This window comes from Danio rerio, chromosome 16 (assembly GCF_049306965.1).
Source record: "Danio rerio strain Tuebingen ecotype United States chromosome 16, GRCz12tu, whole genome shotgun sequence".
Classification (NCBI taxonomy): Eukaryota; Metazoa; Chordata; class Actinopteri; order Cypriniformes; family Danionidae; genus Danio; species Danio rerio.
In genome coordinates, this window is record NC_133191.1 from 22,857,501 (window position 1) to 22,885,000 (window position 27,500).

The following is a 27,500-nucleotide window of genomic DNA, read 5'->3' on the forward strand; positions in this document are numbered from 1 at the left end:
AAACCCACAGCTCCGTCGACAAACAATTTAGCAGATACAGTACATAGTTCATGGATCAGTTACTTCTTCCATTTCACAAGTGTAAGTAACCTAAGTGCGATTAAAATGGTTGCCTCCTTAATTTCTCTAGCTTGCAAGTTATGTATTTAATTCTGTTTTGTTACTTTGTAACTTGTACTGTATCAGGTTATGTCTTTATATTCTCATAACGCGTCAAAAACCACATTGAAAACACGAGGCATGCCACTTTGTTTACAGATTTAAATGCGTTTGTGAGCAGGCGATCCACTGCTGTTTGTCGTTACTGTTGCCACCATCAGCTGTTCCAACACATGTGTGGCGGTCAAGTTTTAAAATAGTTTGGCTTTTGCGGCTGTGTGAATTAACACTTAATGTGTGTTACTGTTTTTACTTGTGGTTAAGAATAGAGCAATATGCTGGTGTTTAAGGGAATTGCTTTAATGCACTCCTGCACTGGGCTCTCACATTCACTTTGCACTCTGACTACTTCAAAATTGTTGATAAGCCATGCTGGGTATTTCTCTGTCTCACGCTGAACACAGTCATGCAATTACAACAGATTGGGTCATTGGACCAATCAGCACAGATTAGCATCGCGCTAAGGAGGGGTTTGGAAACAAATTAATCACTGAACGAATCATATGGGAGTCATTTGGATAATTAGGTAAAATTAAATGCATATTATAAGATAATGAAAGTGTTTTTTGACCCCTGCATGCACATCAGCCTGTTGTTGGAGACCACCAAAATCAAAATATGACTATTTTTAAAACATAATACGGGCTCTTTAATTAATTTTAAAGGACAAATTTCTTTTATGTTTGCCATAATATTCTACTCTTTATTTTGCATGATACTAGTATTCAGCTGAAAATGCAATTTAAAAGCTTAACTAGTTAGGTTATTAGGTCATTGGACAACAGTTGTTTGTTCTCAAGCTAATTAAAAAAATCTTTAGGAGGCTAATAATATTGACCTTAAAATGGTCTTATGATTTGTAAAAACATTATTTGAAGAAAAAAAAAAAGAAAAAAAATCATCCCTTGGTAAATATTTTAATAACAATTTCACCAGAGGGCTAATCATTTTGCCTTCAACTTTATGTTACCAAATCAGATTTTAGGTACACACAAAAGTTTTCAGATTTGTAAAATAGTTTACCAGGACCTGTCACAATTTCCCTTAGTCAGAGGAGCATTGTGTGAACTTACATTACCATTCTGTCTCGCCCCTTAAATAATCATAAATAAAAGAGTGCTATATAATAAAAGAGAATTACTATACATAACCACATTTGTAAATGAATTCCATATGCATAATCCAATGCACATATTAGGGATTCAACGATACCACTTTTTTACGAACCGATAAGAGTACAATATTTTAATTTGTGCACTCGCCGATATCATGTAGCGATACTTGATAGATTTGGTTTCAATGAAGTTTATTTGTTCGTTTTTTTATTTTTTTATTTTTTTATTGTAGCAAGGATGAACACAAAAATCTTTAAACAGAAGGCTGTTCCAAGCCAAAAATATAGACACATTGTTAATAACCCAGCAAATTCAGACCTTATCTATTAATGATTCAGCAAGGACATTTAAAGGACTAGTTATCCTGACATCCGTCCACGACTTTACACATTACACAAAGTGTGTGCAGTGTACATTACCTTATGGAGTCACTCACTTGTCATTGCATATTGGGGACGCATAAAACCCTGTTATACGTGATTCTTTCCAACCCTATCATATTCAAGAGTCCTGCCGTTAATCCGCTGGTCAGGTAATCAAAAAGTTGGCTATACTTGATGTTTAACTATGGGTGGGTCGCGGGTAGGTAAGATTAATAACCATAAATACGCAACCCATAGACCTACTCTTGTTTTAAAAATCACGTGACCAGCATCTTACAATGTTTAATAATAAATAATCATATTTTTCATTAAAACAAAATTGATTTAGCACTGACACGTCAACTGCAAAGAAACAACCATTGCAGCAACCGCAGTAATAACTTTTTTTGCCAAGTTCAGCTCTTATTTTTTTGCACTTGATTATTATGTGTTTAATGTTAAAAAATCAATAATGAATAGCCGTACAAGAGTGTACCCTGTGTGTGTGTGTGTGTGCGCGTCTTTTATAACTGAAGCCGCTCTTTTCAAAAACCGAAAGTTTCTTCATCTGTCTGGCAATATTTCGGCTTTTAATCGACTGAAAAGTTAATTTAGATGAGCCAATTTTCGAAAATTGCAGTAAAGTAACTGTGACGTGCGGCCACACATCGAATCTGAGGTCTGATCTTATCTCTCTGGCTGTCATCCAGACATCGATACGTAGACACCATACAAGTCAAGTCGCAAAACTGAGGCTGGTAACAGCTGACAGTTGGAATAGCTGAAGCCTTTGCGAAATGTATTAAAATACAGCACTAAAATTAACAGGCATAAATGTCTTTGAGCCAAAAAGTCTATCTGAAGGATATCTGTATAAACATAATCAGAGTCAATGATATGTAGAAGTTGTGTCGCCTAATAATTATATTAATTCTAATAAAATGACAACCAAAATAAACAATTCATTGCATTTTTCATTTGATAAACATATACAGAAACGAAAAAAAAGTGAAACGGCGGCTAGTTTGTATTAATGTGTTTTAATATTAACTAAAATATGCTTAGCCTATTTTAGCTTAACGGTTATATACGCCACCAATAGGCAAGCCATTCAAAAAATTATTATTTACAGTGTACTGGGTTATAATGTATATTTTACAATAAAAACTAAATGTAGTATGTCTCGCTGTCATTTAAAACAAGCAATTCATAACACATTAGAGGGCCTATAGTCTATGCAGTGTGTAAACCTACAGGGCAGTGCTGGACAGTAGGCATTATTAATGTCATTTATAAACGGAATGTTTATAAGGACTAAGCTATTTATGTATAATACATTAGGCTAACTAATATATTGAGACACTGAAGTCAGGTAGAGAAAAATAAATAAATAAAAAAAAAAAAATCACATCCATGTATTGAATTACTGTTAAGTGGTATCGGTGGGTGGTATCGGCCTTTCATGTCTGATATGAGTATGAGTATTTGAACAAAGTAGCGACCCATCCCTAACACACACACATACACACACACGGGTCCCAAACTGGATTCCTGGAGAGCCACAGATATGCACAGATTTGCTCCAACCCTAATCAAACACAGCAGATGCCACTAACTAAGGTGTTTGAGACTCTTTTGAACACCTTGATTAGTTTGATCGGCTGTGTTTGATTAGGGTTAGAGCAAAACAGTGCAGAACTGCGGCCCTCCGGGAGTTGAGTTTGAGACCCATGCCCTAAGGCAATGGTCACCAAATTTGTTGCCGGAGGGCCAGTGTCCTGCACATTTTAGCTCCTACCTCACTCAAACACACCCGAACAAGCTAATCAAGGTGCTTCTAGGTATACTTGACACACCAAGGCAGGTGTTTTCAGGCAAGTTGGAGCTAAACCCTGCAGAGAAACCGGCCCTCCAGGACCCCTGCCCTAAGGCATATTTACAGAGTAAAGTGGCACAGAAACCAAACCTAAGGCAGGCATAAAATGCAAAAAATAAAACAAAATTTACACAAACCTTTACAGAAAATATTTATTGCGACATACCATCTCTACACTAAATTCTGAGCAGACACAGACCCACTTAGGGCTACCTTAAACTGGCTGTGTAAAAATGGCTTCACAGGTCTAAGCTATTTACATTTAGTCTTTTTCCTAAAAAAAAATAATAATAAATTATACCACGTAATTAAAATCACTTACAGGTGCCTTAGTGAAATCGTAATCTCCAACAATGCCTCTCTCTCGGCCGATGACAAACACATTGTTGGGATGTAGAGATGCATGAGTAACTGATGCAGCATGAAGACCCTGCAGTCCCAGAGCTACACCCTTCATCACATTCCTGATCTCCTACACCACCAAAAAAAGATTTAAAAACTGTTAATAATGATAATATTAATAATAATAATAATGCAAAAATTATGAGAAGACACCAAAATAAACTCCTGCAAATAGGTTTGGTATTCTTATAATCCAAATCGTTTGCTAATACTTGAAAAAATGTAGCAAAATTACAGCTGGCCTCTTTGTGTTCCTTCTGGACTTTATTTGTTTAATTCACTACGTTATGCTCTGATCCGTTGCTGAATAACCAGTTGGAGCGCTCTCTTTAGCCAACAGCCCAACACCAATTAAAAATGCTGAATCAGGCCAACATGATACGACGTTAACCTGATGAAAGGTGATGTGTGTAACACACCAATCAAACTAGCCAGCCCACTAAATCCCAAAAGCAACCATCAACTTGGTGTATTCCAGGCCTTTCAGTATTTTCTCTTTAGCTTTGCCCTCTGATTTACAATGTAGTAAATGTAGCAAATGCAGATACGTTTCATTGCATGTTTCAGATGACAGATCCACATTTTAGCTAATTTGATGGATTATTGCTGTACATATCAAATACATGACCTTCTTGTACACATCCATGGAAGATGGGCTTGTTGTGCAGTTCACCAAAGAGCCACTGACCTAAACATAACTAATAGTGTTTTGAAAAGCAAACATAAGGAAAAAATTGCATTGTGTCCACATTGGTTTTAACCTTAATTTTATATCAGGGGTACATCTAGTTCCAAACCCAAATATAAATTTTCACCACTTTTGGTGTGTGTACAAAGTTCAGTTTTTATTTACTCACACAAGAGGACAGTGGAGAGGATTTCTGAATGGCTCTGAGACTTCCAATAGAGTAGTCTGGTACCATGACGTATGCTAAAGGATCAGACTGAAGAAAACAGAAGATATTTCATGCACTTACTAGTACACAAGTGCACATTTGTGCTTATATGATTGCAAAATTAAAATATAAAGATAACTTTGCCGCAGAATAGTGCCAGAAGAGGAACAGTTGTTGCTGGATTGTTCTGCTGAACTCTGTGATACTCTGCAGCTTGTTCAAGCACCTTCACTTCTGACTCTCTATCCACAGCGTAACACTGCAAACAACTCAACATTCAACAGTCTACAGCAGCAACAGAACATGTTTGAAAACTTCATCCATATGCAGAAAGTATGAACGTCAGGTAACAACAACAACCTCACATAATGTTTAAGAAAAAGTTTACAACAAAAGAAGGTTTCCAATTTTAACAGATTAATTTAGTGTTGAGATTAATGTGATTTATTATGCACATACATACATATATACATACATACATACTAGAGACGCATGGATCAGTTCAAATGTTATCAGACAATAACATTTATTTTAAATTATTATAACACTTCAGTATATGTATATTAATATACACCATATTACATAAATCAAATATACCATTGGTGAAACATCTTTTAAAAGCATTATAAAACCCAACTAACAATAAACCCCTGAAAAGCTCTTTAAATCATATATGTATTTACATCAATATTCTGAATAATTTGTTTTGAAAATGACAATATAGCTATAATATATACTAAGTAAACCATACATAAACTAAAGCAAAGCAAATTAAGATTATACGCAATATCTCTGACCTTCAGGACCACCTTCTGCCCCTGGAAATCTGTGCTAAGAAGAGGTCTCTTTCCGCTCAGCTCTTTCATCGGCTCTGCGTCAAACATGTCTCTGTCCAAGCTCTTCACTAACAGCCCTGCAGAGCTCTGAAAGCAAACACATGCAGTAAAATAAAAAACAAATATCTCTGTCCTAATGCCAGGGTTTCTGCAAGCTTCATCAAGTCAAATTTAAGACTTTTTAAGACACTTTTATGACAATTAATGAAACTTTAAAGGGTCACGAAACACTAAAACACATTTTTTGAGCTATTAACAGTCTTTCCGGAGTCTTTCAAATCTGCGCTGTGAGGACATTTCGATTTTGCTGGCAAGCATAATGCCAATAAAAGAAAAAACGGTGAACAAAAAATAACTGTGTGCAAGCATTGTTTTACACATATAACCATGACTGCACATCTGCAGTGCCATCACCAAGAAATATCACTGTCTGAAGGCAGGATAGCAGAGAAGGTAATAAAGTCCTCCAAATAGCAACAATCCCTCGCTGAATCTTTCTAGCAGACATACCCAACTGGTTCCGAGAGACACATAAAAATAACAAAGGCAGTGTGAGTCCTAATTGCTAATGATTTGCAGCCGTTTTTAGTGATTGGAAATGCAGGCTTTTGTCATTTTATAAAAGCACTCGATCTGCGTTACAGACTACAGTTCCGCATTTTGTCAGCACCGAGATAATTAAGATGGTTTATTTATGTTTACTTGAGTACAAATAAGATTATTTGAAATGGACAATTTATCTTTATTAACTTCACATGTATGTTTATTTTCAAATTGTTGGATTTTGTGTGTTCACCTGTTGGTGCATGGGCTACCATCAGCTGTGAGATTTCAGTGGTAATTTTTTTTTACACAATACACTAGGAACTAGTGTGCTTTTCTTGGCTTTTAAGTAAAACAAAATGAGTATTGCAATAAATTGTTTTTATTCTTTTTTCCTTAACCCCTTCTCCTTAATCCTATTGCTTATAGAATAAAAAAAAAAAAAAACAGGTATCAAGCCAAGAAAACCGAACCGAAAACCATGTTAAAAAAATCTACGTATGTATTGAACCGTGAGCTAACAGTTTTGTTGCATCCCTAGTATGTACTAACAATAGTTGTACTCACCATATAATCATTGATATCAGCATCAGGATAGATCACTGGTAACTCAGGAAAGCTTTTTTTCACCAGCTCACACAGCATTATCTGCACAAAAGTAAAGAATGAAGATTTAGGTAACTAATTGCCAATCTGACCTAATTATTTTGCATAAAGAAGCAGTATGCAACTTTTTTTGAATAGAATTAATTAAATATTATTTTAATGAGCCAGTTAAATTTTCCGCACCATGTTTTTGTCTTAATCTGAATTACAATGGTTAGGCTATAAATAAGTTTATGTTCAGGCTACTTCAGATCTGTTGGGTCAATGCCTGCACCGGTGGAACCCAGTATCTCTGCGATTCATCATATGCACAAACATATGCATAGTTTCTCACACATATGAATGCTCATCTGGAGGGCAAAATAAGCCTGTGCTCCACTGACCTATATTAATTTGATCAAGTTTGTACACAATACTAGTTTAGTTAGATAGTGATACTCAAAAGACCAACATCCATATACATCGCATTGATTATATTAATTACACATAAGCAAACAGATTTGCCCAGAATATAAACATAACTGGCTAAATTGCACATTCAGTGTTTTCCTATAGAAAACCTTAATAAAGAAAATGCTTAATATGGGTATACAGTACATTAGACCCATCTGCCTGCATGTACACTTTATTAGGTGCACCTTACTAGTACCAGGTTGGTACCCAATTTTGCCTTTAAATCTGCCTAATTCTACATTGTATAGATTCAACAAGGTACTGAAAAATATTCCATAGAGATTTTGGTCCATATTGAAATGATAGCTTCACACAGTTGCTGCAGATATGTCAGCTGCACATTCATGATGCAAATCTCCTATTCCACCACATCCCAAAGGTGCTTTATTGGTGACCGTGAAGGCCATTTGAGGACAGTGAACTCATTGTAATGTTCAAGAAACTAGTCTGAGATGATTCAGGCTTTATGACATGGCGGGTTATCCTGATAGAAGTAGCCATCAGAACATGTGGCCATAAAGGTATGGACATGGTCAGCAAAAATATTAAGGTAGGCTGTGGTGTTGACACAATGCCCAATTGGTACTAATGGGCCCAAAGTGTGCCCAAAATATCCCCCACAACATTACACCACCACCACCAGCCTGAACCGTCAATACAAGGCAGGATGGACCCATGCTTTCATGTTGTTTATGCCAAATTTTGAGCCTACCATCTGAATGTCACAGCAAAAATCAAGACTCATCAGACCAGGCAACGTTTCTCCAATCTTATATGGTCCAATTTTGATGAGCCTGTGCGAATTGTAGCCTCAGTTTCATGTTCTTAGCTGACAGGAGTGACACCCGGTGTGGTCTTATGCTGCTGTGGCCCATCCGCCTCAATGTTGGACTGGTTGTGTGTTCAGTGATGCTCTTCTCCAAACCTCGGTTGTAACGAGTGGTTATTTGAGTTACTGTTGCCTTTCTATCAGCTAGATCCAGTCTGGTCATTCTCCTCTGACCTCTGGCATCAACAAGGCATGTGCGCCCACAGAACTGCCTCTCACTGGATATTTTCTCTTTTTCAGGCTATTCTCTGTAAACCCTAAAGAAGGTTCTACGTGAAAATCCCAGTAGATCAGCAGTTTCTGAAATATTCAGACCAGCCCATCTGACACAAACAATCATGGCACGTTCAAAGTCACTTAAATCACCTTTCTTCCCCATTCTTATGCTCGATTTGAACTACAGCAGATTGTCTTGACCATGTCTACATACTAGGGCTGTGCAATATGGACAAAATAATCATATTGCGATTTTTTTAAACCAATAATGCAATTTTATTTGCAATTTTGCCAAATATTTTTGCTTTTTCAAACAGGCTACATACATACATACATACATTCTAAATATATTTAGTGCATAAGAAGTGCATAACAAATAATTTTACAATGAAAAAACATGGTATTAAGTTTAATAAATAAATCTGTTGTAAAGCTCTTTAAAACAGACAAAATAAAATAAATTAAGATTAATGGAGTGAGCTCTGATTGGTTAGCATTTTTCTCCCGCTCAGCTTAGCTTCAATTGGCCATTGTGCTGTGTCAGCTCTGATTGGTTAACATATTAAAATCATACGCTCAAAAACGTGATCTGAATAAGAATCTAAAGAAATGAATAGATAAAATTGCAGCCTTACCCAGTTCAGAAATTGCATGTGCTTAAATCGCGATTGCGATTTTTTGCACAGCCCTACAACATACCTAAATGCACTGAGGTTATGCAAGGTGATTGGCTGGTTAGAAATTTGTGTTGAGCAGTTGGACAAGTGAACCTAATAAAGTGGCCAGTGAGTGTAGATGGTAAGCATAATCAATAAAGTATATTATAAATCTGTTCATTTTATACTATCGTCTTTACAACATGCCTCCATTTTGCGAGTCCAAAGGTTCCTAAAAAGGAAAAGTTTTGCAAAATGTGCATTTTCACAGGGAGATGCAAGAAATTAAGAAATAAATACATATTTTATGAGGTTTTTTCCTTTTTCCAAAACAGAAACAATTTTAGGCCACACACACACATATACACACACACACACACACGCACACAAACACACACACACACACACACATATATATATATATACATATATATATATATATATATATATATATATATATACACACACATATACACATATATATATATATACATATATATATATATATATATATATATATATATATATATATATATATATATATATATATATATATATATATATATATATATATATATATATATATATATATATATATATATATATATATACATATATATATATATATATATATATATATATATATACATATATATATATATATATATATATACATACATATATATATATATATATACATACATATATATATATATATATATATATATATATATATATACATATATATATACATACATATATATATATATATATATATATATATATATATATATATATATATATATATACATACATTATATATATATATATATATATATATATATATATATATATATATATATATATATATATATATATATATATATACATACATTATATATATATATATATATATATATATATATATATATATATATATATATATATATATATATATATGTACATACATATATATATATATATATATATATATATATATATATATATATATATATGTACATACATATATATATATATTTTTTAAATATGTATTGTGATTGGAAGGGCATCCGCTGCGTAAAAGTTGGCAGTTCATTCCGCTGTGGCGACCCAGGATTAAGAAAAGGACTAAGCCGAAAAGAAAATGAATGAATGAATATTATATATGCGTGTATGTGTAATATTTAATTTGTAAAACCAAATAAAAAGTTCTATGGATGTTGGTTCTGGTCTCTGTCTATAAACAGATCTTAACATACATATTGCTTTTTCTCCTGGCTGATTTCTTGAAAGAGAGCGTTCCTTGTCTCAGCGATCTCCTCTTTCTTCTTAAGAATCTCAGGCAGATCCAGCTCTTCTGCCTGCAAGAAACTCAGACTAATAAACCAATCATTTTCATTTGGATGCAAAACAAAATGGGTCACACTTTACTGTAAAGTTGTTAATGTATTTAGTAACATGAACAATGAAAAATAATTACTGTATTAGTTAACATTACTTAATAGCAAAAAAGTCATTCATTGAGGTGCATAATTTTTTGGGTCACAGTTTACAATACATTTTTATTAGTTAACATTAGATAATGCGTTTACTAACATGAACTAATAAAAATATTTTGTAAAGTTTGACAAAAAAAAAAAAAAAAAAAAAAAAAACCAAACCAATAACGATAACTCAGTATTCATTATTCAGTATTCAGTATTCAAGGTGTTCCTCATTTAATGAAGTGTGGCCCCATATTGTGGTTTTCAGAGCAGATTAAGAAAGCTGTTCTCACCTCCTCCAGACAGCTGACTTCTACTAATTTCCATCGTAGCTGAGATCGCAAATTCCTGATCCGCTTCTTCACCACAAACAACTCATCTGCTTTAGGAGGGCTGCTCTGCCACTGCTGTACTTCCTGCTTAAACTGCAGTTAAACATTATAGCCGTGATGACCAACCAGTGAAACCAATAATGACAATAACAGCATCTCAGCATTATGTATGACAAATCAATGTAAAAATTAATTAATCAATACAAGAACAATGAACAAAACCGAATAAAAGTGATAGTGGAGACATCTACAGTACGTCTTAAAAGAGTGTTATTTCAGAATAACTATTGTTCTTTTCTCTGAATTCTTCAAAGTAATCTAAAAAAAAAATTTATTTATATACATTTATAAGTATTTATATACAATTTCCATATAAAATAAAACTGAACAACTTATGTCAATGTTCATTTGTTATAATTATGCATCATGAGCACTAAAATCAGCATAAAATCATTTCTGAAACATGTGAGAAACACATGAGTAAATTTTAATATATTATAAAGTAGAAAAAACATATTATAAGTCAACAATTTCATAACATTTAAAAGGTTTTTACTGTTTTTTGGTCAAGTTAAAGCAGTCTTGGTAAGCATAATCATACTGTCATATTGGCATAGCTCAATAAATGCTTATTTTTGATGCTTTAATCCATTTTTGCAGATCTTCAAATCAGAAAACATCTGTCCACTCGATGTTTTTGCCTTTTTATAGCCAGGCTCATAAATAATCCGTAAACATATAATTATTCCCTAAATTTGTTTATCTATTATTCTAAAAACAGCAGCCATTTAATCCTTTACCTTAGAGTTGAGGTCGTACATTTTCTTTATGTCCTCCAACAAACTTTGTTCTTTCTGGATGTCTTGCATAGCTTTGAGAAAGGCATTAAACACTATTTTCCTGCCTTGGTTGTTTTGTTTCTGTGTAAGCAAAAGTGTAAAACATATTTTTCCAATTGAGTAACAGTAAAGTTGCATTTTACATTTATGCAAACACAAATCAGAAATTTTACAGAATAATAAAAAACAAAGATTTTTACACTTTAAAATAGGCTTGTCAAATGTAGCAATTTTACTACCAAACGTTACTGAATTTGTTATCTGATGATGCTTATATATGCATCTGTATATATCAGCATCTGTGTAAATGCTTGGGGCAGAGCATAAAGCGATGATCACTGGAGCTTAATCACAGGTATCTGCTGAACCTATGAACACAATGGCTAATTAGCAGTGTTTAAACGCCAGCAAACACCAAACTAAATAGTCCCATCTGGACCAAGGTTTTGAGCAAAAACACACTAAACAGATTACAGTGAACTGAAAAAACAACATGCATTCTGTGCCTATAGGATTATATACCTCCAGAATGGATTGCTAGGCTACCACAGCCATTCATGTTTCAGCCAGAGAGATGTCGGGTGAGCAGCACCTTATAGGAATTTAAAGGACTATGATTGCAACTATAGCTGCTTTTCCACTATCGTGCCAAACCGTTCTAAGAACACTTCGGTACGGTTACGGTTGTTTCTCCACTGAGCCTGGAACGGCGCGGCACGATTACAAACCGTTCTCGGCCCGGAATTCTCGGCACGGTTAGACAACCGTGCTGAACTGTGCTGACAGATTCTGTGTGTTGACGTTGCGACTCGGTTGCTAAGCTACCACAGCTGGCTCAGCAGAAGCGCGCTAGTCATCAGACATCCTCAATAAACTACAGTACATTTAATATAAAATAATGATCCAGGTCTAAACGATACAGTTTGAAAAGGGTTTTAAAACCATAGAGTAGTCTCTGGCAGAGAAGTGAATAACTCATCACATTCTTACGAAAATATTTTATTCATTAAAGTTATTATTTTATTGACTTGAATACAGACCTACTTCGCCTGCCTGAATGTGAGTTTATTGCACGCAGCGCTGTATTTCACAGCACAAAACTCGCTCTGATCCGGGAGAGACATGCCAGCGACTTGCGCAGCTGACTTTTTTTTCCTGCTGCGCATCGAATAAAGCGAATAAAGTCACGCTTTGCATCGTCGATGTCCAAATTCCACAACAACATCACTATATCCATGGAACACGAACTTGCAGACTCTCTTAACAACGAGGAAATAATTGCACTTTTTAATTCAAAGCCAGGACAGCTTGTTAATACCGGCGAGACCACCTGAAGGACGGCATGTTCGTGTTGTAATGTCGGCCGTCCAAAAGACTTTGCTTGAAAGCTTTACGGAGCGGCACTGTAATTGTCCAAGGTACTGTTGTATGATTTATATTATAGCATATGCACTAATAAACAAGCCAAGAGAATGAATGAATTAAATAAATATGGATTCTTAAATGTCAGTATTGCTTTTGTTTAAAAAAATATCAATACGTTTTGACAAATGTTTTATAAAAATAAAATGAGTAATTTTCATCATTTCAGCTATAGGCAATTATATGATTCAGTTATACATAAGTTATATGACATTTATGAGGCATGTAACATGTTTCTGTGTTTTTTTTTTTTTTTTGTGATCTTTAATATAGCTACGCAAATATTTTCTAAAACGTCTAGCCATAATTCGCTTACAGCTTGTTAGTAAATTATGAACACAAAAATAATTATAATAATAAAAATAAAATGATCAAAATAAAAAGATAATAGAGCAGCATTTTGCTAAATATAATAGTGCTTTATATGCTTTAAATCCTGCGATATATGTGTTGTTTCATATTCGTTTTTTTTTCACTTGCTGCATTCTTTATTTAATGTTTGAATAGTAAAACAAATAACAGCCATCGCTTAATTGGTTTCATTTTACCATCAAAATGTAGTATATTTTATATCATTATCAACTTTTTATATAAAAACGCAGTGTAGTTTAATTAATTGTTAAAAATGAAATAATTTATGTCCTGTGTTTTTATTAGTGAAAGTGCCCGCTCACCTTTGACAAGGCCTGTCCAAAGTTATATTTCTGCCACTATAATGCAAATGCACTATTATTGTTGTCTTATCATTGTTTATTTTTTTGTTATGTTCAGAGATTTTAAATATTATTTATTTCCCCTCCAATTATTTTCAATCATCACGTTACATTTTGGTAATTTTCCCTCCAAACAAAATTTAGCCAGAGCTGCGCAACATATAAATAAATAAGGGTGCACATGTACCTATATTTAGCACCCCTATATGATAGAGCGGCATAACAGTGTTTAGTCACATGGTTGCTTTTGCTTTTATGAAAAAAAATAAATAAATAGTTTCGGCTCTTATTTAACTTTAATTGAACAAAGGGAGCCGTTTACATTGCGTTACCAAGGCAACTACTGATGCGTTTTGTGTAATGTTTTAAGAACTTTGTCGCAGCACGACAGTGGAAAATGAAACCGTATCCGTGCTGTCTGGCCCGGTTTGGCACGGAATGGAACAGTTCTGTTTAAAGAACGATTCAGCACGATAGTGGAAAAGCGGCTTATGATGCCAAATCAACTGTTGGAAGCTGTTTGGAACAGTGTGCAAGTATAGTGTGTCCACGTCATATTAGAGTGATATAAACACAAGTATATTTTTTTTAACTCCTGAGGTTAAATAGGATCCAACCCTGCTGAAAACACAGCTTAAACCAGCCTAAACTGGTTGACTGGTTTTAGCTGGTCAACCAGCCTGATTTTGGAGAAGTTTAGCTGGATATCTCCCAACCGGAACAGTTAAGACCAGGCCGGAAATGACAAAACCCCTCCAAAACCAGCTCAAACCAGACAACCAGCCTATGCTGGTTTAAGCTGTTTTTCAGCAATGAAATCACAGTGATACTGAGGTCCACGGCAACATGACAAATTAATGCAGTTTTCCCACTCACCAAATTAATTTTGCAGGCATGTATTAACATGTCTCCCTAGTAACGTATATAAACATGTTTACAGAACAGAATTTGCAAAGAAACTGGGATAAAAAAAATTCTGATCAAACTCTTTGTGATCAGCTGCAACTCAAAAATGAGTTTTACAAGTTTCAAACTTGTTAAAAACACAGCTTCTTTGTAATAAATTAATATTGCTGTAGAATTCATAACTGCTGGAATCACCACAGCCACATGGTGCAGTAAACGTGTGTTAAGGGGTAGAACTGGGATTGGGCCTTACACTACCATTAAGACATTTTACCAAATTATTTTCAACTTTTCTTCAAGACCTTAAATGTCCAAATAAATGTATGTAAAATGGGCATCTGATATTTCCAATACAAAGATGCTAAAAAGTATTCGCAAGTTAGTGGGAAATTGACTTTGTCTTTAAAATTTGAATACTGACTTGTAATGAAGTCTGTACTTTTTGAAAATTTCAGATCAAAAGAGAGGGAATTCACATTGAGAGGCAGCCATGGTGGTATTGAGCAGAATAAATCATTTAGTCTTACAGAGAATTCGGTATCGAGTTCTTCAGACAGGGCATTGTCAGCATTCATCAGGATCTCATCCACACCTTCAGAAACATCTTTTTCGGTCACTGATGTTTTCTCCATCAAACACAAAAACTAAAAATTACAAAATTACAAAGCAAATGGTCAAATAACCAGTTAATAAATACCCAGTAAAAATAGACATGACTGTCATGAGGTTTACATTAGCAAACATACCTTGCTAAAACTGGATGCCCAACCACTAAGAGCAAGGAGAGCCTCATCTGTAGCTTTTTGCACGGTTTTGATTCTCTGTTGTTTGTGTCTTTTCCACTCACAGAATTTTTCAAACGCGTACTCATCGATCTGCTCCGGCAGCATAACAGAGCTAAATACTGCAGTCAACGATGAAGCAACTTCCTGTAGATGCAGAAGATACAGTTTATGAAGAGCTGGTAGAAAAAAATCACTACATTCTTCATGCTGTTTTTATTTTGAATTATAGAGTTTTCAAACTTTTATTAGATACTAGACAAGAAACTAAAGGGCAGAACAGTCCAGGATCTGAGATCATGGTAGTTAAGCTTAGGCTTGCACCCTTGTCCTTTACGCATTGAAATTTCTTTATATTCCTTGAATCTTTTAACAAGATCTTTCTTTGAGGAACATTGTTTTTAAACATTTCAATAAATTTCTCATGTATTTGTTGGCAAACTGGTGATCCTCTGCCCATCTTTGCTCCTAAAGAACTAGACCTTTCTTGGATGCAGCTTTTGTACCAAACCATAATTACAATCACCTGTTGATATCACCCGTTTCAAATCACATTATTATTTAAATCATCTAGATCTAAACTGCTCCTGTCCAAACAGTTTTCTTTGGAATGTGTTGCAGGTTTGAATCACAGTAAAGGATGTATATTTACAAATGAAATGACGCTGATTAAACAAAACATGAAATATTCTGTGTTCATACTGTCTGCAATAAATACAAATTAAAGTAAATTTGAAAATTACTACCTTCTGCTTTTATTTGCATTTTCCATACTGTTCCAACTATTTCTGATTTGGAGTTGAAATATTATAATTATAATGTGCTAAAAACCAGTGTGTTTATGAATGTACAAGTAGTTTGACCGTTAAATGCCATTTGTTATTTGTAGTCATTTATTCAAAGTAGCAAATGAATCAGAAATCTAACATAGTCTCAAAAAAGTGCTAACTTACAGATTGCAAAATGGTGAAAAAAGATACATATTTTTATAAATGCTTTTAGCAGGAAGAATACTTTTAATTGTCAGAAAGAATATGCTTTAAAATTATAGTTTATGCTTTCACTAGGGGACACTTAGTAGCAAAAATCTACCTTCACCTTCAAGTTGATGAACTACTATAAAACGTAAAAAATAGAAAAAAATAAATAAAAATCAACAATACATACAGCCAAAACCAAAATAAAACATATAAAATAATAAACACAACTACAATTGAAAGGAAAACTAAATGTATATAAAAATAAGTATTTTTAGCGTTTTTATATGTTTGATGATGATTTGCATAAATTTTTGGACTGGGAGTAACTTCCATTAAACTTAACATGTGAAATGTTTTTAAAACTAGGTAGAATAAGTTGGAAATTATTCTCCTGAAATTTTATTCATCAGATATTACAAGGCAACTTATTATATTTATCAAAATAAGCAGACCAAACAAAGCAATCAACAAAACTCAAAACAAGTCTTTTATAAATATTGCAGATACTGCTGTTGGAAACACAAAGAGTAATTTGGAGAAACAAAACACAGTGAACTAAAAGAAAAAACGTTGGTCACAGATACATTTGTGACACTAATTACATGACAAAAAAAGTATAACATTATTTTCAGAATGAATATAAATAAAGAACAAAGACACACAGCTCCAACTCAGTTTTCACTGCTTATATGGATTAACTGTGGCACAACCTTGTTATTTGAACTGAATTGTTTCAGTTATTATAGACAAAATTTCTCCAAATTGATATTTTATTTATCTGATTTTACTGCATACCTTCAGACGATTTGCCCGTTCACTGACAGGAAACTTGTCTACCTCCTGCAGGAAGTCATCAACAGCTAGTAAAAGAGCACCACGAGCCTCATTCCTGCTGTTCACCAGTGGCTGTATTTCTGTAATCTGACATAACAAATACAATAACGATGTTACAAAAAATGTCATCCCAACTGGAGATAAGTAAAACTATAATAAATGCTGCTAAGAGACTACTAATGAGTAATAAACAATCAGTATGTTTTTATGGACAACAATACTCAGAATTTAATACAATTAATAACAATTTTATTATGTATATATATATATATATATATATATATATATATATATATATATATATATATATATATATATATATATATATATATATATATATATATATATATAAATAATGATTAAGTAAATTAAGTAAAATTTAAGTAAACCAATTTTTATTACCTTAATCTGGCTATTTTCATAATCCATAAAACAAACACAAAGCGAATTAGGAGGAGGGCAATTCCTACTTTAATTGAAGTGCAAACACCTTAATTAAACTATTACCATAATGTAGGGCTTTTTGACAAAATTTGCAAATAGAGACACACACAGGCAGTAATCAGTCGTTTGACTCTGTATTCCCCACAGCTACTATATCTGTGCAAGACCATAACCATCTAGGCATGGGACCGTTTTCAAGGTATACCACAATTTGAAAAAGATTTTTTAGTTTTTTAGTACAACAGTATCTCCAACAGAAAAAAATATTCAAACATGCCATTTTCAAATTGTAAAGAAATCTGTGTTTTTAAAACTAATAAAGACAGCAGAAGTCAATGATTCATTTGAAGTATTTAGCCTGACATGTATACTGTTCCAAAATATGTAAAATGTTTCTCAAAATAAACTCAGTTGCATCACTTCGCTCCCATTTATCATTTTTCTTGCAGTGCATCATGGGATAGCCTAGTGCCCATCGAATGTGCAATTCTGAAGCTTACTGGATGTAGTATGTCATTCGGGTACTTCTCACATACTGTTTTTCGAATTCTATGAATTCGGACATACTACTCGGTTTGCATACTGTTTTTAACATACTATATAGCAGAGATCACCAAACTAGTTCCTGGAGGGCGGGTGTCCTGCAATCTTAGCTCCAACCCTAATCAAACACACCTGAACAAGCTAATCAAGGTCTTACAAGGTATACTTGAAACACCCAGGCAGGTGTATTGAGGCAAGTTGGAGCTAAAGCTTGCAGGTACTCTGGCCCTCCAGGACCAAGATTGGTGACCCCTGCTATATAGTATGGAAGTATGCGATTTCGGATGCAACCATTGTGTTCAAAGCTGAAAGAAGTTGTTTTTTTTTTTTTTTTCCAGACATTTAAAAAGAATATATATTTTAGAGCAGTAATCACAATACCGTGAAACCGTGACTTTTATATCCAAGGCTTTCATGCTGTAAAAAAAAATTATACCGCCCCATGTCTACAATCATCTGCATCCTCAAAGACACAGACGTCTCTTCCCCACCAGTCCTTACTTTGTACTTGCACTTGGATGCACGCGTACTAAAGAGCGGTGTTATCGCGCGCGTACTGATCAGCTGTGTTGTCGCGCGCGTACTGATCAGCTGTGTTGTCGCGCGCGTACTCAAGAGCTGTGTTGTCGCGCGCGTACTCAAGAGCGGTGTTGTCGCGCGCCTACTGAAGGGCTGGACCGAAGGTGTGCCGCGTCGCGGGGCCACTTTTGATCATTTTGGAAGGGCACTTTCTATCCAAGACTAAAAAGGGCATGTGCACTGCACAGGTTGAGCCCTATGTGTGTACGTGCCTGTGTACAATAGTGTAGAACTCACGGTTTGACAGTGTTTCAGATTTTCCAAAGCTTGGTCATAAGCTTTCCATGCAAGTTCCAGCCTCTCTGAGCTCATGGGCATTGAAATCCTGTAGTTCTTGATGATGGTTATGGACTGTAATAGGTGTTCTTCATCAGTGGAGCATGGGTTCCTCTCCCTAAAATATTAAACCCATTTTACTGTAAATGGTATGTGCAGTTTTGAATCACCAAAATGTACATTTTTAAAGCACTGACAACTGTTTAATTAAATAACTGCATACTAAATATGATGTGGAGAGCCATATGATTTGCAGTATACAGCTAGAAAACTCAATTAGTGGTGAGAATGTCAAAGAATTTAGCAAACATTTGTACTGTACAGAAATTCTAATGGGATCTATGCACAGCTAGAGTTTTGAAGCAAAGATAAACTTTCGGTGAAAGCTTAATGTGACTTTTTAATTTCACAAGGTTGTTTTTACAGCATCGATGTTGTAATGTTATTACAATACATTCAGGTAAACAGACTTAAGCATTCATTTAGTTGTTCAAGCGTAAAGCGAGATGAAAGACCGTTATAACCATTAGGCAACAGGCTTGCGTAGAAATTCCATTGAAAATACTGGGGTAAAATAAACTGTCATGGTTGGCGGGGGGAAATTTAATGCAGTGCTTCTTGTCTGATTTGACACCCATGTCATATTGTATATCTAACAGTGAAGATCACTGATTTTTAAAGAAATTAAATGACGATTTTGTAATGGAAGAAGAGTTCACCGGAAGCCTCTGGGCTGCCTGGCTGAAAATTAAAAGCCTGTGCGCTTATATCCTATTGAGACTAGTGCCAAGAATATTGCATTAAATATTATTTTATTGAGCCTGGTGACGTTTTATTTTAGATGTTTTAACGTTATAGAAGTAAACTGCCTGAAACATACTTTAAAGCGACAGAAGTTTAGGGTAATTGTGTGTATGTTGCTATGCAATTGTTCTAAGTTCTGTTTGGTAATCTGTAACAGCGATTTTACCGTCCTTATCCCCATAGCCGCATGTAAGTACAATTATAAAAGAAGACGCTTTAATCCCGTTTTGTGGATGTTAAACTAGGTTTATTTTCTAAAATAACATGTATCCATACAATAGTGTATTTTATTGTGTCTCGTTACATTTGCCGTGCAAAAACAGTGCAAAGTTAAATGCGCATGCTGTGTGAGCGTACATACATGAAGTTTGTAACAACCTTGTGTGTGAGACATTGTAGAAAGGCTTGAATTAACTCTACAACAAATACATCAAAAAATCATTGTAAAAAGTTCGTATTGTAGTATTTCTCACAAACTTTACATGAGATCTGCTTCCTTCATGTCTGTAACTGTGCTGTTTATCTGACAGAAACGAAGACACACTAACAGGCACGTGGGAAAGGTGGGCGGGGAGAGCTAGGATTTAGGTCACAGGCAAAAAAAACAGCTACAATGTGTTCAGAGCAGTAAATATCAATATTCTGAAAGACTCATCTGAAATCTGGAAAAGGGGTTTTTGTGTCATTTTGCTGCAGTGAGCTTTGATAATGAAGCGAGATCTTCAAAATCTGTAAACCTCTTCATTTTTATATGCAATCTGACTTTCACTTTCTCTGATCATCTTATGTTTTGCTCCCAGGGACCCAGGAGTCCTGTAACTTGCTCTATCTATCAGTTTATTTGTTGCTAAACAGATCAAATCACATTCCCTTAAATACTTGACTAATTAATTCCAAGCAGCTCATATTTGTCTGTTCAATTGTAAGGGCGTTCCAGCCTTTAAAACACCACTATATTATTTAAAATTTAATAAACAGTAAATATACTCATTAGATACATTTCATCTTTTAGATATTGACAAGTCCAAATGGAAGAGCAGAATCATAAGCAAATAAAAAGTCTATATTAGTAAGCATATATTAAGTAACTAAAACAGAATAAAAAATAAATAAGACGCGTAATCTTACCTTAGTTTCCTCACAGCATCCACTTTTTTAGCCAACTGGGAAATTCTGTTTGCAACTGTTGTAGGATGATTATTTCCAATCTCCTTTGTCTTCTCATGACTTTCCTTCAGTGTCTGCAAATATGAACAAATGTACTAAGGTTGATCTGTGTCACCTAAAAAATCACTGACCAATCAACCCCTTATTAAAAATAAATAAAAAAATAAAAATAAAACGGGGCACCTGAAGCTCTAATTTGGCCTCCTTTAACTGCTGTCCAAGGAGCAAAACATGCAGCTGGACAGCACTTCCTTCCTCTTTTAGCTTCTTGATCTCCTCCATATGCTTCTCATCTATCACCTCTCTCATCCTCTGTCAACAAAACACATTATTGGAGTAATACATCCGAGTTAAGAGTCTGCTGTCACAGATGTCACATGAAGCATCTGAAGTCTTTCTGATATGCCAAAAATCGGTTCTTATCATTATCCATGTTTAAAATAATTTTTGCTTAATATTTTATTCATATCATGATCAATTTTAAGGGTTTATAGGAAATGTGTTAGTAATGCTATGAATCTTTTATGGACTTTTAAAAGAAAATCATACATTTCTTCTTTGTTTTTTATCTAACTGACTGTAAACTTCTGAACACTTGTTAAAAGTCTCCGTATTCCACATTGCCGTACATACGTTTGAAAACGGCTTTGCAAACCTGTGGTGGATTTTGACTAGGAAGTTACAGAAACTTGGGTATAAAAAAATAGCCCGCACGCCCAGTTGCTGAGAATTTAGTTCCTCCCAGAGCATTTTCCTGGTTGCATTCACACCATCACGAGTGAACTCTGAAGAGACAAGCAGTCAACAGAATGTCAACTAAGCATTAAACCAAAATCTTCAAATGGAGGATGCCGTGATCAAAGCTATGTTTCCCTTGTGTGTTTGTTGTAGGCACAGGATGATAACCATTTTTAAGGTTTTAAGGTTATAAAACCGCCAAAATTTTCCTTTTATACCGCTCCTATGGTATATGTGTTTTTTCAAGAATTCACACGTGGCTGATGATTGATTATAAAGCTTGTTTGGCATGCTGTCCCGGGAGAGAGCCCTGAGCTCATAAGTTCCTCGAGCCCGGGGCTCCCTCCAGTTTGCAAGGCGAGAGGGGAGTTGCAGCTCAGGCAGATCTCGAGAACTCCCCTGCTGTTGTAGTTAATGAACAGATAATGATTGCTCTTAATAGATAACCATTTACTAGGAGCATGTCTATGATGCCAATTTGGATTAGTCAATTAACTTAGGCTGCATGTTTTTTGAAGGTGGGAGGAAACCGTAGAACCCGGTGGAAACCTACGTGAGCACGAAGAGAACATGTAAACTCTGCACAGAAATGTTGGCTGGCTTGCTAACCACTGAGCCACCGTGCCACCCATCTAGGAAAGGAGGAGAAGTAGGGGTGGAATGGGGGACTCTTCAAAATGAAGATGGCTGTCATATGGAACTTAGGTTACTTATAATGGCTTAGGAAACGTCTGATTGGTGAATCATAAATTGAATAATGCGGGGTTGGCTGCAAGCAATCATAAGCATGTGATCCTCTCGAAATTAGTTTATAAATAAACTTCACTTATTTTTTTTGTATTATAAAACAACAGTATGTCCAACAGAAAAGATTTTCAAAGATGCCATTTTAAATTGTACAGAAATCTGTGTTTTTGAAACTAATATAGACAGCAGAAGTCAATAACTAATTTTAATTATTGAGTCTGATATTATTGAGCCTGTTGTCATGGGATCATGGGATAGCTTAGTGTCCATTAGATGCGCAGTTCAGTGTCTTGTATACTGTTTTTCGAATTCTATGAATTCGGACACACTACTCGGCTTGCATACTATTTTTAGTGTACTATATCAGTGGTTCTCAAAGTGGGGGTCGGGACCCCCCGAGGGGTCGCGGGGCAATGAAGGGGGGTCGCCTGGTGATTTCCAAAAATGTATTTATTTTTATTAAACCATAAGAATTAACTTATTTTATCCATAACTATACTGAAAATAAAAATAGTCGTTTATAGTTACTATATACTATATAGTTACTATAGTAGCTTATAGTTACTAGTTCTATTGGATTGCGACCCCTGGGGTAATTACATTATAATAAAGGCAGCAATAGCGTCAGATGCATTTTGATTTTATAACATCAGGTTATACTTTCTGGCACATTTAAAGCACTGACACAAATTTAATTGGTGTGTCTGCGTCATTGCATGCAAGGTTTCTGTATTTATAACCACCTCAGAGGATATTGGGGGTCGCGAGTCACTGGAGTTGTTATTTTGGGGGTCGCGGGCTGAAATGTTTGGGAACCCCTGTACTATATAGTATGGAAGTATGCAATTTTGGATGCAACCATTGTGTTCGGAAATAAGTTCTAGTTTTTACCCAGACATTTAAAAAGAATATATTTTAGAGCAGTAATCACAATACCGTAAAACCGTGATTTTTATATCCAAGGTTATCATACCATTAAAAACTTATCCATGCCCATGCCTAGTTTGGTGATATTAGAGATAAAATGCAGAGGTATTGAAACAGCACAAAGAAGGACTAAATCTACTGTGACAACTTACAATGCAATTACAGGAAACCAAAAAGTTCCTTTGGAGTCTGATCACTCAAATCTGACACCCAAAACTAAATCATAATAGTAGAGGTTATGATTTTCTCATTCTCTACTTGTTCTAAACATGTTTACGTTTTTCACAGACATATTGAAAGTCTTTTGTTGAACACAAAGAAAGATATGGTAACACTTTATTTTGATGGTCCACTTGAGCATTGGTAGACTGTCTGCTTAAAGATGCAGCAGGTGATCTTCACAATGCTAACAGCTTAGCATAAATCTCTGAATCACAGACCCTCCACTGCCGTCTAGAGCCACGCCTCCTTAAACACGAGCACAACAAAAGAACCCTCTCTTATGTATTAAAAGCGACTAGTGCTTGTCCGGCGGCGAGCAAGCCAAGCTGACATGCTATTACAGAGTGAATATTTGTTTCATGAGATTTGCATGGTAAACAATATAGGGAGGGACTAAGCGGAATATCGCTATTTACTTGTGTTTTGTTGTTAAACTAATTATCGATGCAGTAAAAGGTCCCTTATGAAACTGAAAATAGTCTTATCAATCTTTCATCTGAAGATTTTAGTGGCTAAACAACAATGTGGAGATATAACCCGTTTGTAATAACAACATCTAACGTTAAATCAGCTTTGCATGAAGCTAAAATAGTTTTAAAACAAAACATTACATGTCTAAGAGAAATCCTTCAGCTATTGTGCCATCCTTTCTCTAGTGTGCAAAGGTAACTCCAATATTAATTCAGGTTTTTAAAAAGTTTTGATTCAGCAGATTTTTACCGATTTCGCTCGCGCGCCCTTCCTCATGAACATGCATCGGCGGAGATGCGTACAAACGGCTGCGCAGTTGTTCAAATCTGCATTTGCTGACAGTTATACCTACTTATCGCAATTATAAGAGATGTCGGTCGACTCTATTTAATTGGATGAACATTTTTTAGTATTATGCCTTACCCAAAATATAAAAATACATATAAATACATTTAGATCATTTACTTTAATCATTACTTTAAGACTGTGAAAAGACTTTCAACCAGCACAACAAAAAATGCTTCTGAAGACACTCACTACTACACCTTTAATATCTGTTGATGCTGCTCCTTCCACAAAGAAACTTTGTAAGTACATGTCAACTTAAATGAACCCTAACCCCGACCCTAACCTAACAGTCTTCTTATAATCTAATGAGAATTACTTGGCATGTAGATGCAACGTAACTTAAATTCAACAAACGAACCATCAAAATAAAGTGTGACTGAAGATATACCAAAGAAAGTTGGGAAAAAGGGCATTAAATATTTTTTTGTGGCTACTGTGGATGTCAATGGCTGCTTTTTTTCAACATTCTTCAGAATATCTTGTTTTGTGCTTAACAGAATGTCATAATTAGAACCACTTGAGTAGGTACAGTTGCCTCAAACCGGGCCAAAGCACGCTTGTCCCGTTTTGGCGCTCATAAACAATCATAAAGCCCTCTTGCTGCAGGAATGAGGAGGCCTGCTAAAGGCGCGCAGCTGTCGTGCAGTGAGGGGTTTGCGTCTTTAATAAACTACGGCAGTTTGTGTTCATTGAACAGTAAGATTGATTAATAAATCCATATGAAACAGTCCCAGTCACGTCTTGCTTTCAGTTTCGGGCTTTGGCGCGTTTTGCACTTACACTACAAACGTAAAGCCCAAGTGAACCGCGCTCAGGCCCACCTCTTCCAACCGGGCCAGGGCCGGCCAAGTGAACCGTGCCTGAGCCCAATTCAGCACACTTACACTTCTCAAACGATCCGGGAAACGGGCCTGGGCATGGTTCGGATAGCGTAGTGCGAGTAGGCCCTAAGAGTAAATGGTGTAGAAACATACGTGTTGGGTGTCATTACTTGAGACACCATTTTTCTCTTTTGGCCCAATTATCAGTGGCTGCAAATTAGATGTAAAAGAAGTAAAACAAAACCAAGTGGACTGCAACCACACTAATTTCGGATGGCAGCATATATAATTATTCATATGAACAACACTACCCAAGTAATCACACAGAGTTTGTTTTAATTTGACCAAACTTCACATTTTTACCATGTTCATTGTGCATGGGTTTATTAATGATTTAAGATTAAACAGCAAAGTGACTAAATGAAATGAAATGAAATGAAAAAGATGTAAAAATTGGGTGCCAAATGTCTTTTAGTGTTCCTTTTTTTCCCCAAAAATTTGAAGACCAAAACGATTGAGGAGAACTACTAAAAGAGACCAGTTGATTTTTTTTTATATACTTATACATGTAATAAATGTTCAGATAAAGCGAAATATCTAAGAGAATACCTGTAGTTCAGATTCAGTTTCATTGTGCACCTGCTCAGCATCCTGAGAGCACAACTGTTGTTCGTCTGCATCTGTCGTTGAAGACTTGATCTCAGTAAGAGGTTCCTGATCTATGTTTGGTTTCTCCACATGTTGGAGATCAATGGCAGATTTCTGCTCTCTAAGAAGTATACAAAAATACAGATTCAATACATATAACAAGTAATCTTAATGAAACTTAATGCCATGATTAACCCTATGAAGCCTATTATCTCATTATCTACTAACTGTGAATTGCCAATTTTATTTTTAAACTTTTAATTATAATCATGTTTCAGTCATCACTGCATTTTGTTTTGAATGTATTTATTTGACAGTTACATAAAAAACAGTACATAGACCTTAAAAAGAAAACATGCTTTGTGCTAGGTTTTATCAAAGTTTTCCAACTGCAGTCTAAGGTAGATCTTAAAACATGCAATAAAAAATAATAAAATAAATTTAAAATAAATACACACAGCCATATAGAATATATAGTTTCACTCACATACACACTACACACAAACACAACATTTCATTAGTGTGTACAGATTTGTTTGGATAAGAGTCAACGCTAGGTCAGGTAAGATCTTATAGTTTGTACACGTAATTAATTCTGTTGGAAGTGTTTTGGAAGTGTCTTGTGGCTCTATAAGAGAAAGAAGGTCAGCCAAATGAGGTTTTAAGTTTGGGAATAATACACAACCCCTCTTGCCATCAAGCGTGTTGATCTAGATGTTTTCTCTGATGTAAGAGTTGTAAATGTCTTTTCTGGCAGCTAAAAACTACAGAGATTTATTCATTAATCTAATCATTGAATATATTAATATAAATATTTGATTTTAAGCTTTGAGGGTAGGGTCATCACAGTTACTTGAGATAGTAATCAGTTACTTGAGATTATATATATATTTATGAAGGTATATACACTCTACCTACATATGTCTGTCCAAACAGCTTTAAAAGTAGATTTTTCACCATAGGTGCCCTTTAAGGTGCCCAATCCCAATTCAACCCCTTAGCCCCGAGGAGCGTCCCAATTCTCTTTAGCTTGAAGGCGTAGGGCTAAGGGGAAGGGCTAGATACCCCTAAAGCTGACATTTTTCAGGACCAAAGGGTAAGAAAATTTCCCAGAATACACCAGCTACAACAGCAGCATGGCTGCACACGGAAGTCAGGAGAAAATGCACATATCTAGGACTTTTTGTCATTATTAAGAATTTTTACGACAAACAAGAATATGTTTTAATACATTCATAACTGCGTTTGTGTTTTACCATCACGTTTTTTTTTTTAAATGCTATAAAAATAAAAATATATAATCTCTAATAATAACTCCTGTGTAGTCTCCTACAACATTCTCGATGACACTTGAATACCCTGTCAGAAAAGTCTAGTGGCAGGGAATTACTTTTTTACAGTGTCTGCTATAATGTTAATGTTGTTATTGTGTGTTTACATAAATGAATATGGCCACGGTGTAAAAGCAGAATACAGATATGATCTTATTGACAAATTATATCGTTATGATAACATGATATTGTT

The 27,500-nt window shown here is 34.9% G+C and overlaps 1 protein-coding gene and 1 long non-coding RNA gene across 5 annotated transcripts in view; one reads left to right on the forward strand and one right to left on the reverse strand.

Moving 5' to 3' along the window:
- The window catches only part of LOC137487900 (uncharacterized), a 1,155,393-nt gene that overhangs the window by 470,142 nt on the left and 657,751 nt on the right, over window positions 1–27,500 (forward strand). The window lies entirely within an intron of this gene.
- The window catches only part of stk31 (serine/threonine kinase 31), a 50,732-nt gene that overhangs the window by 12,415 nt on the left and 10,817 nt on the right, over window positions 1–27,500 (reverse strand). For 3 of the 4 annotated variants that reach the window (NM_001386431.1, XM_073924481.1, XM_073924480.1), the window contains 15 exon segments: window positions 3,835–3,984; window positions 4,772–4,858; window positions 4,950–5,069; window positions 5,608–5,733; window positions 6,757–6,837; window positions 10,209–10,310; window positions 10,727–10,858; window positions 11,566–11,685; window positions 15,173–15,289; window positions 15,392–15,574; window positions 17,203–17,328; window positions 19,045–19,201; window positions 21,016–21,128; window positions 21,238–21,366; window positions 25,938–26,097. In NM_001386431.1, coding sequence (NP_001373360.1) covers window positions 3,835–3,984; window positions 4,772–4,858; window positions 4,950–5,069; window positions 5,608–5,733; window positions 6,757–6,837; window positions 10,209–10,310; window positions 10,727–10,858; window positions 11,566–11,685; window positions 15,173–15,289; window positions 15,392–15,574; window positions 17,203–17,328; window positions 19,045–19,201; window positions 21,016–21,128; window positions 21,238–21,366; window positions 25,938–26,097 — 1,903 coding nt within the window. 4 annotated transcript variants of the gene reach the window in all.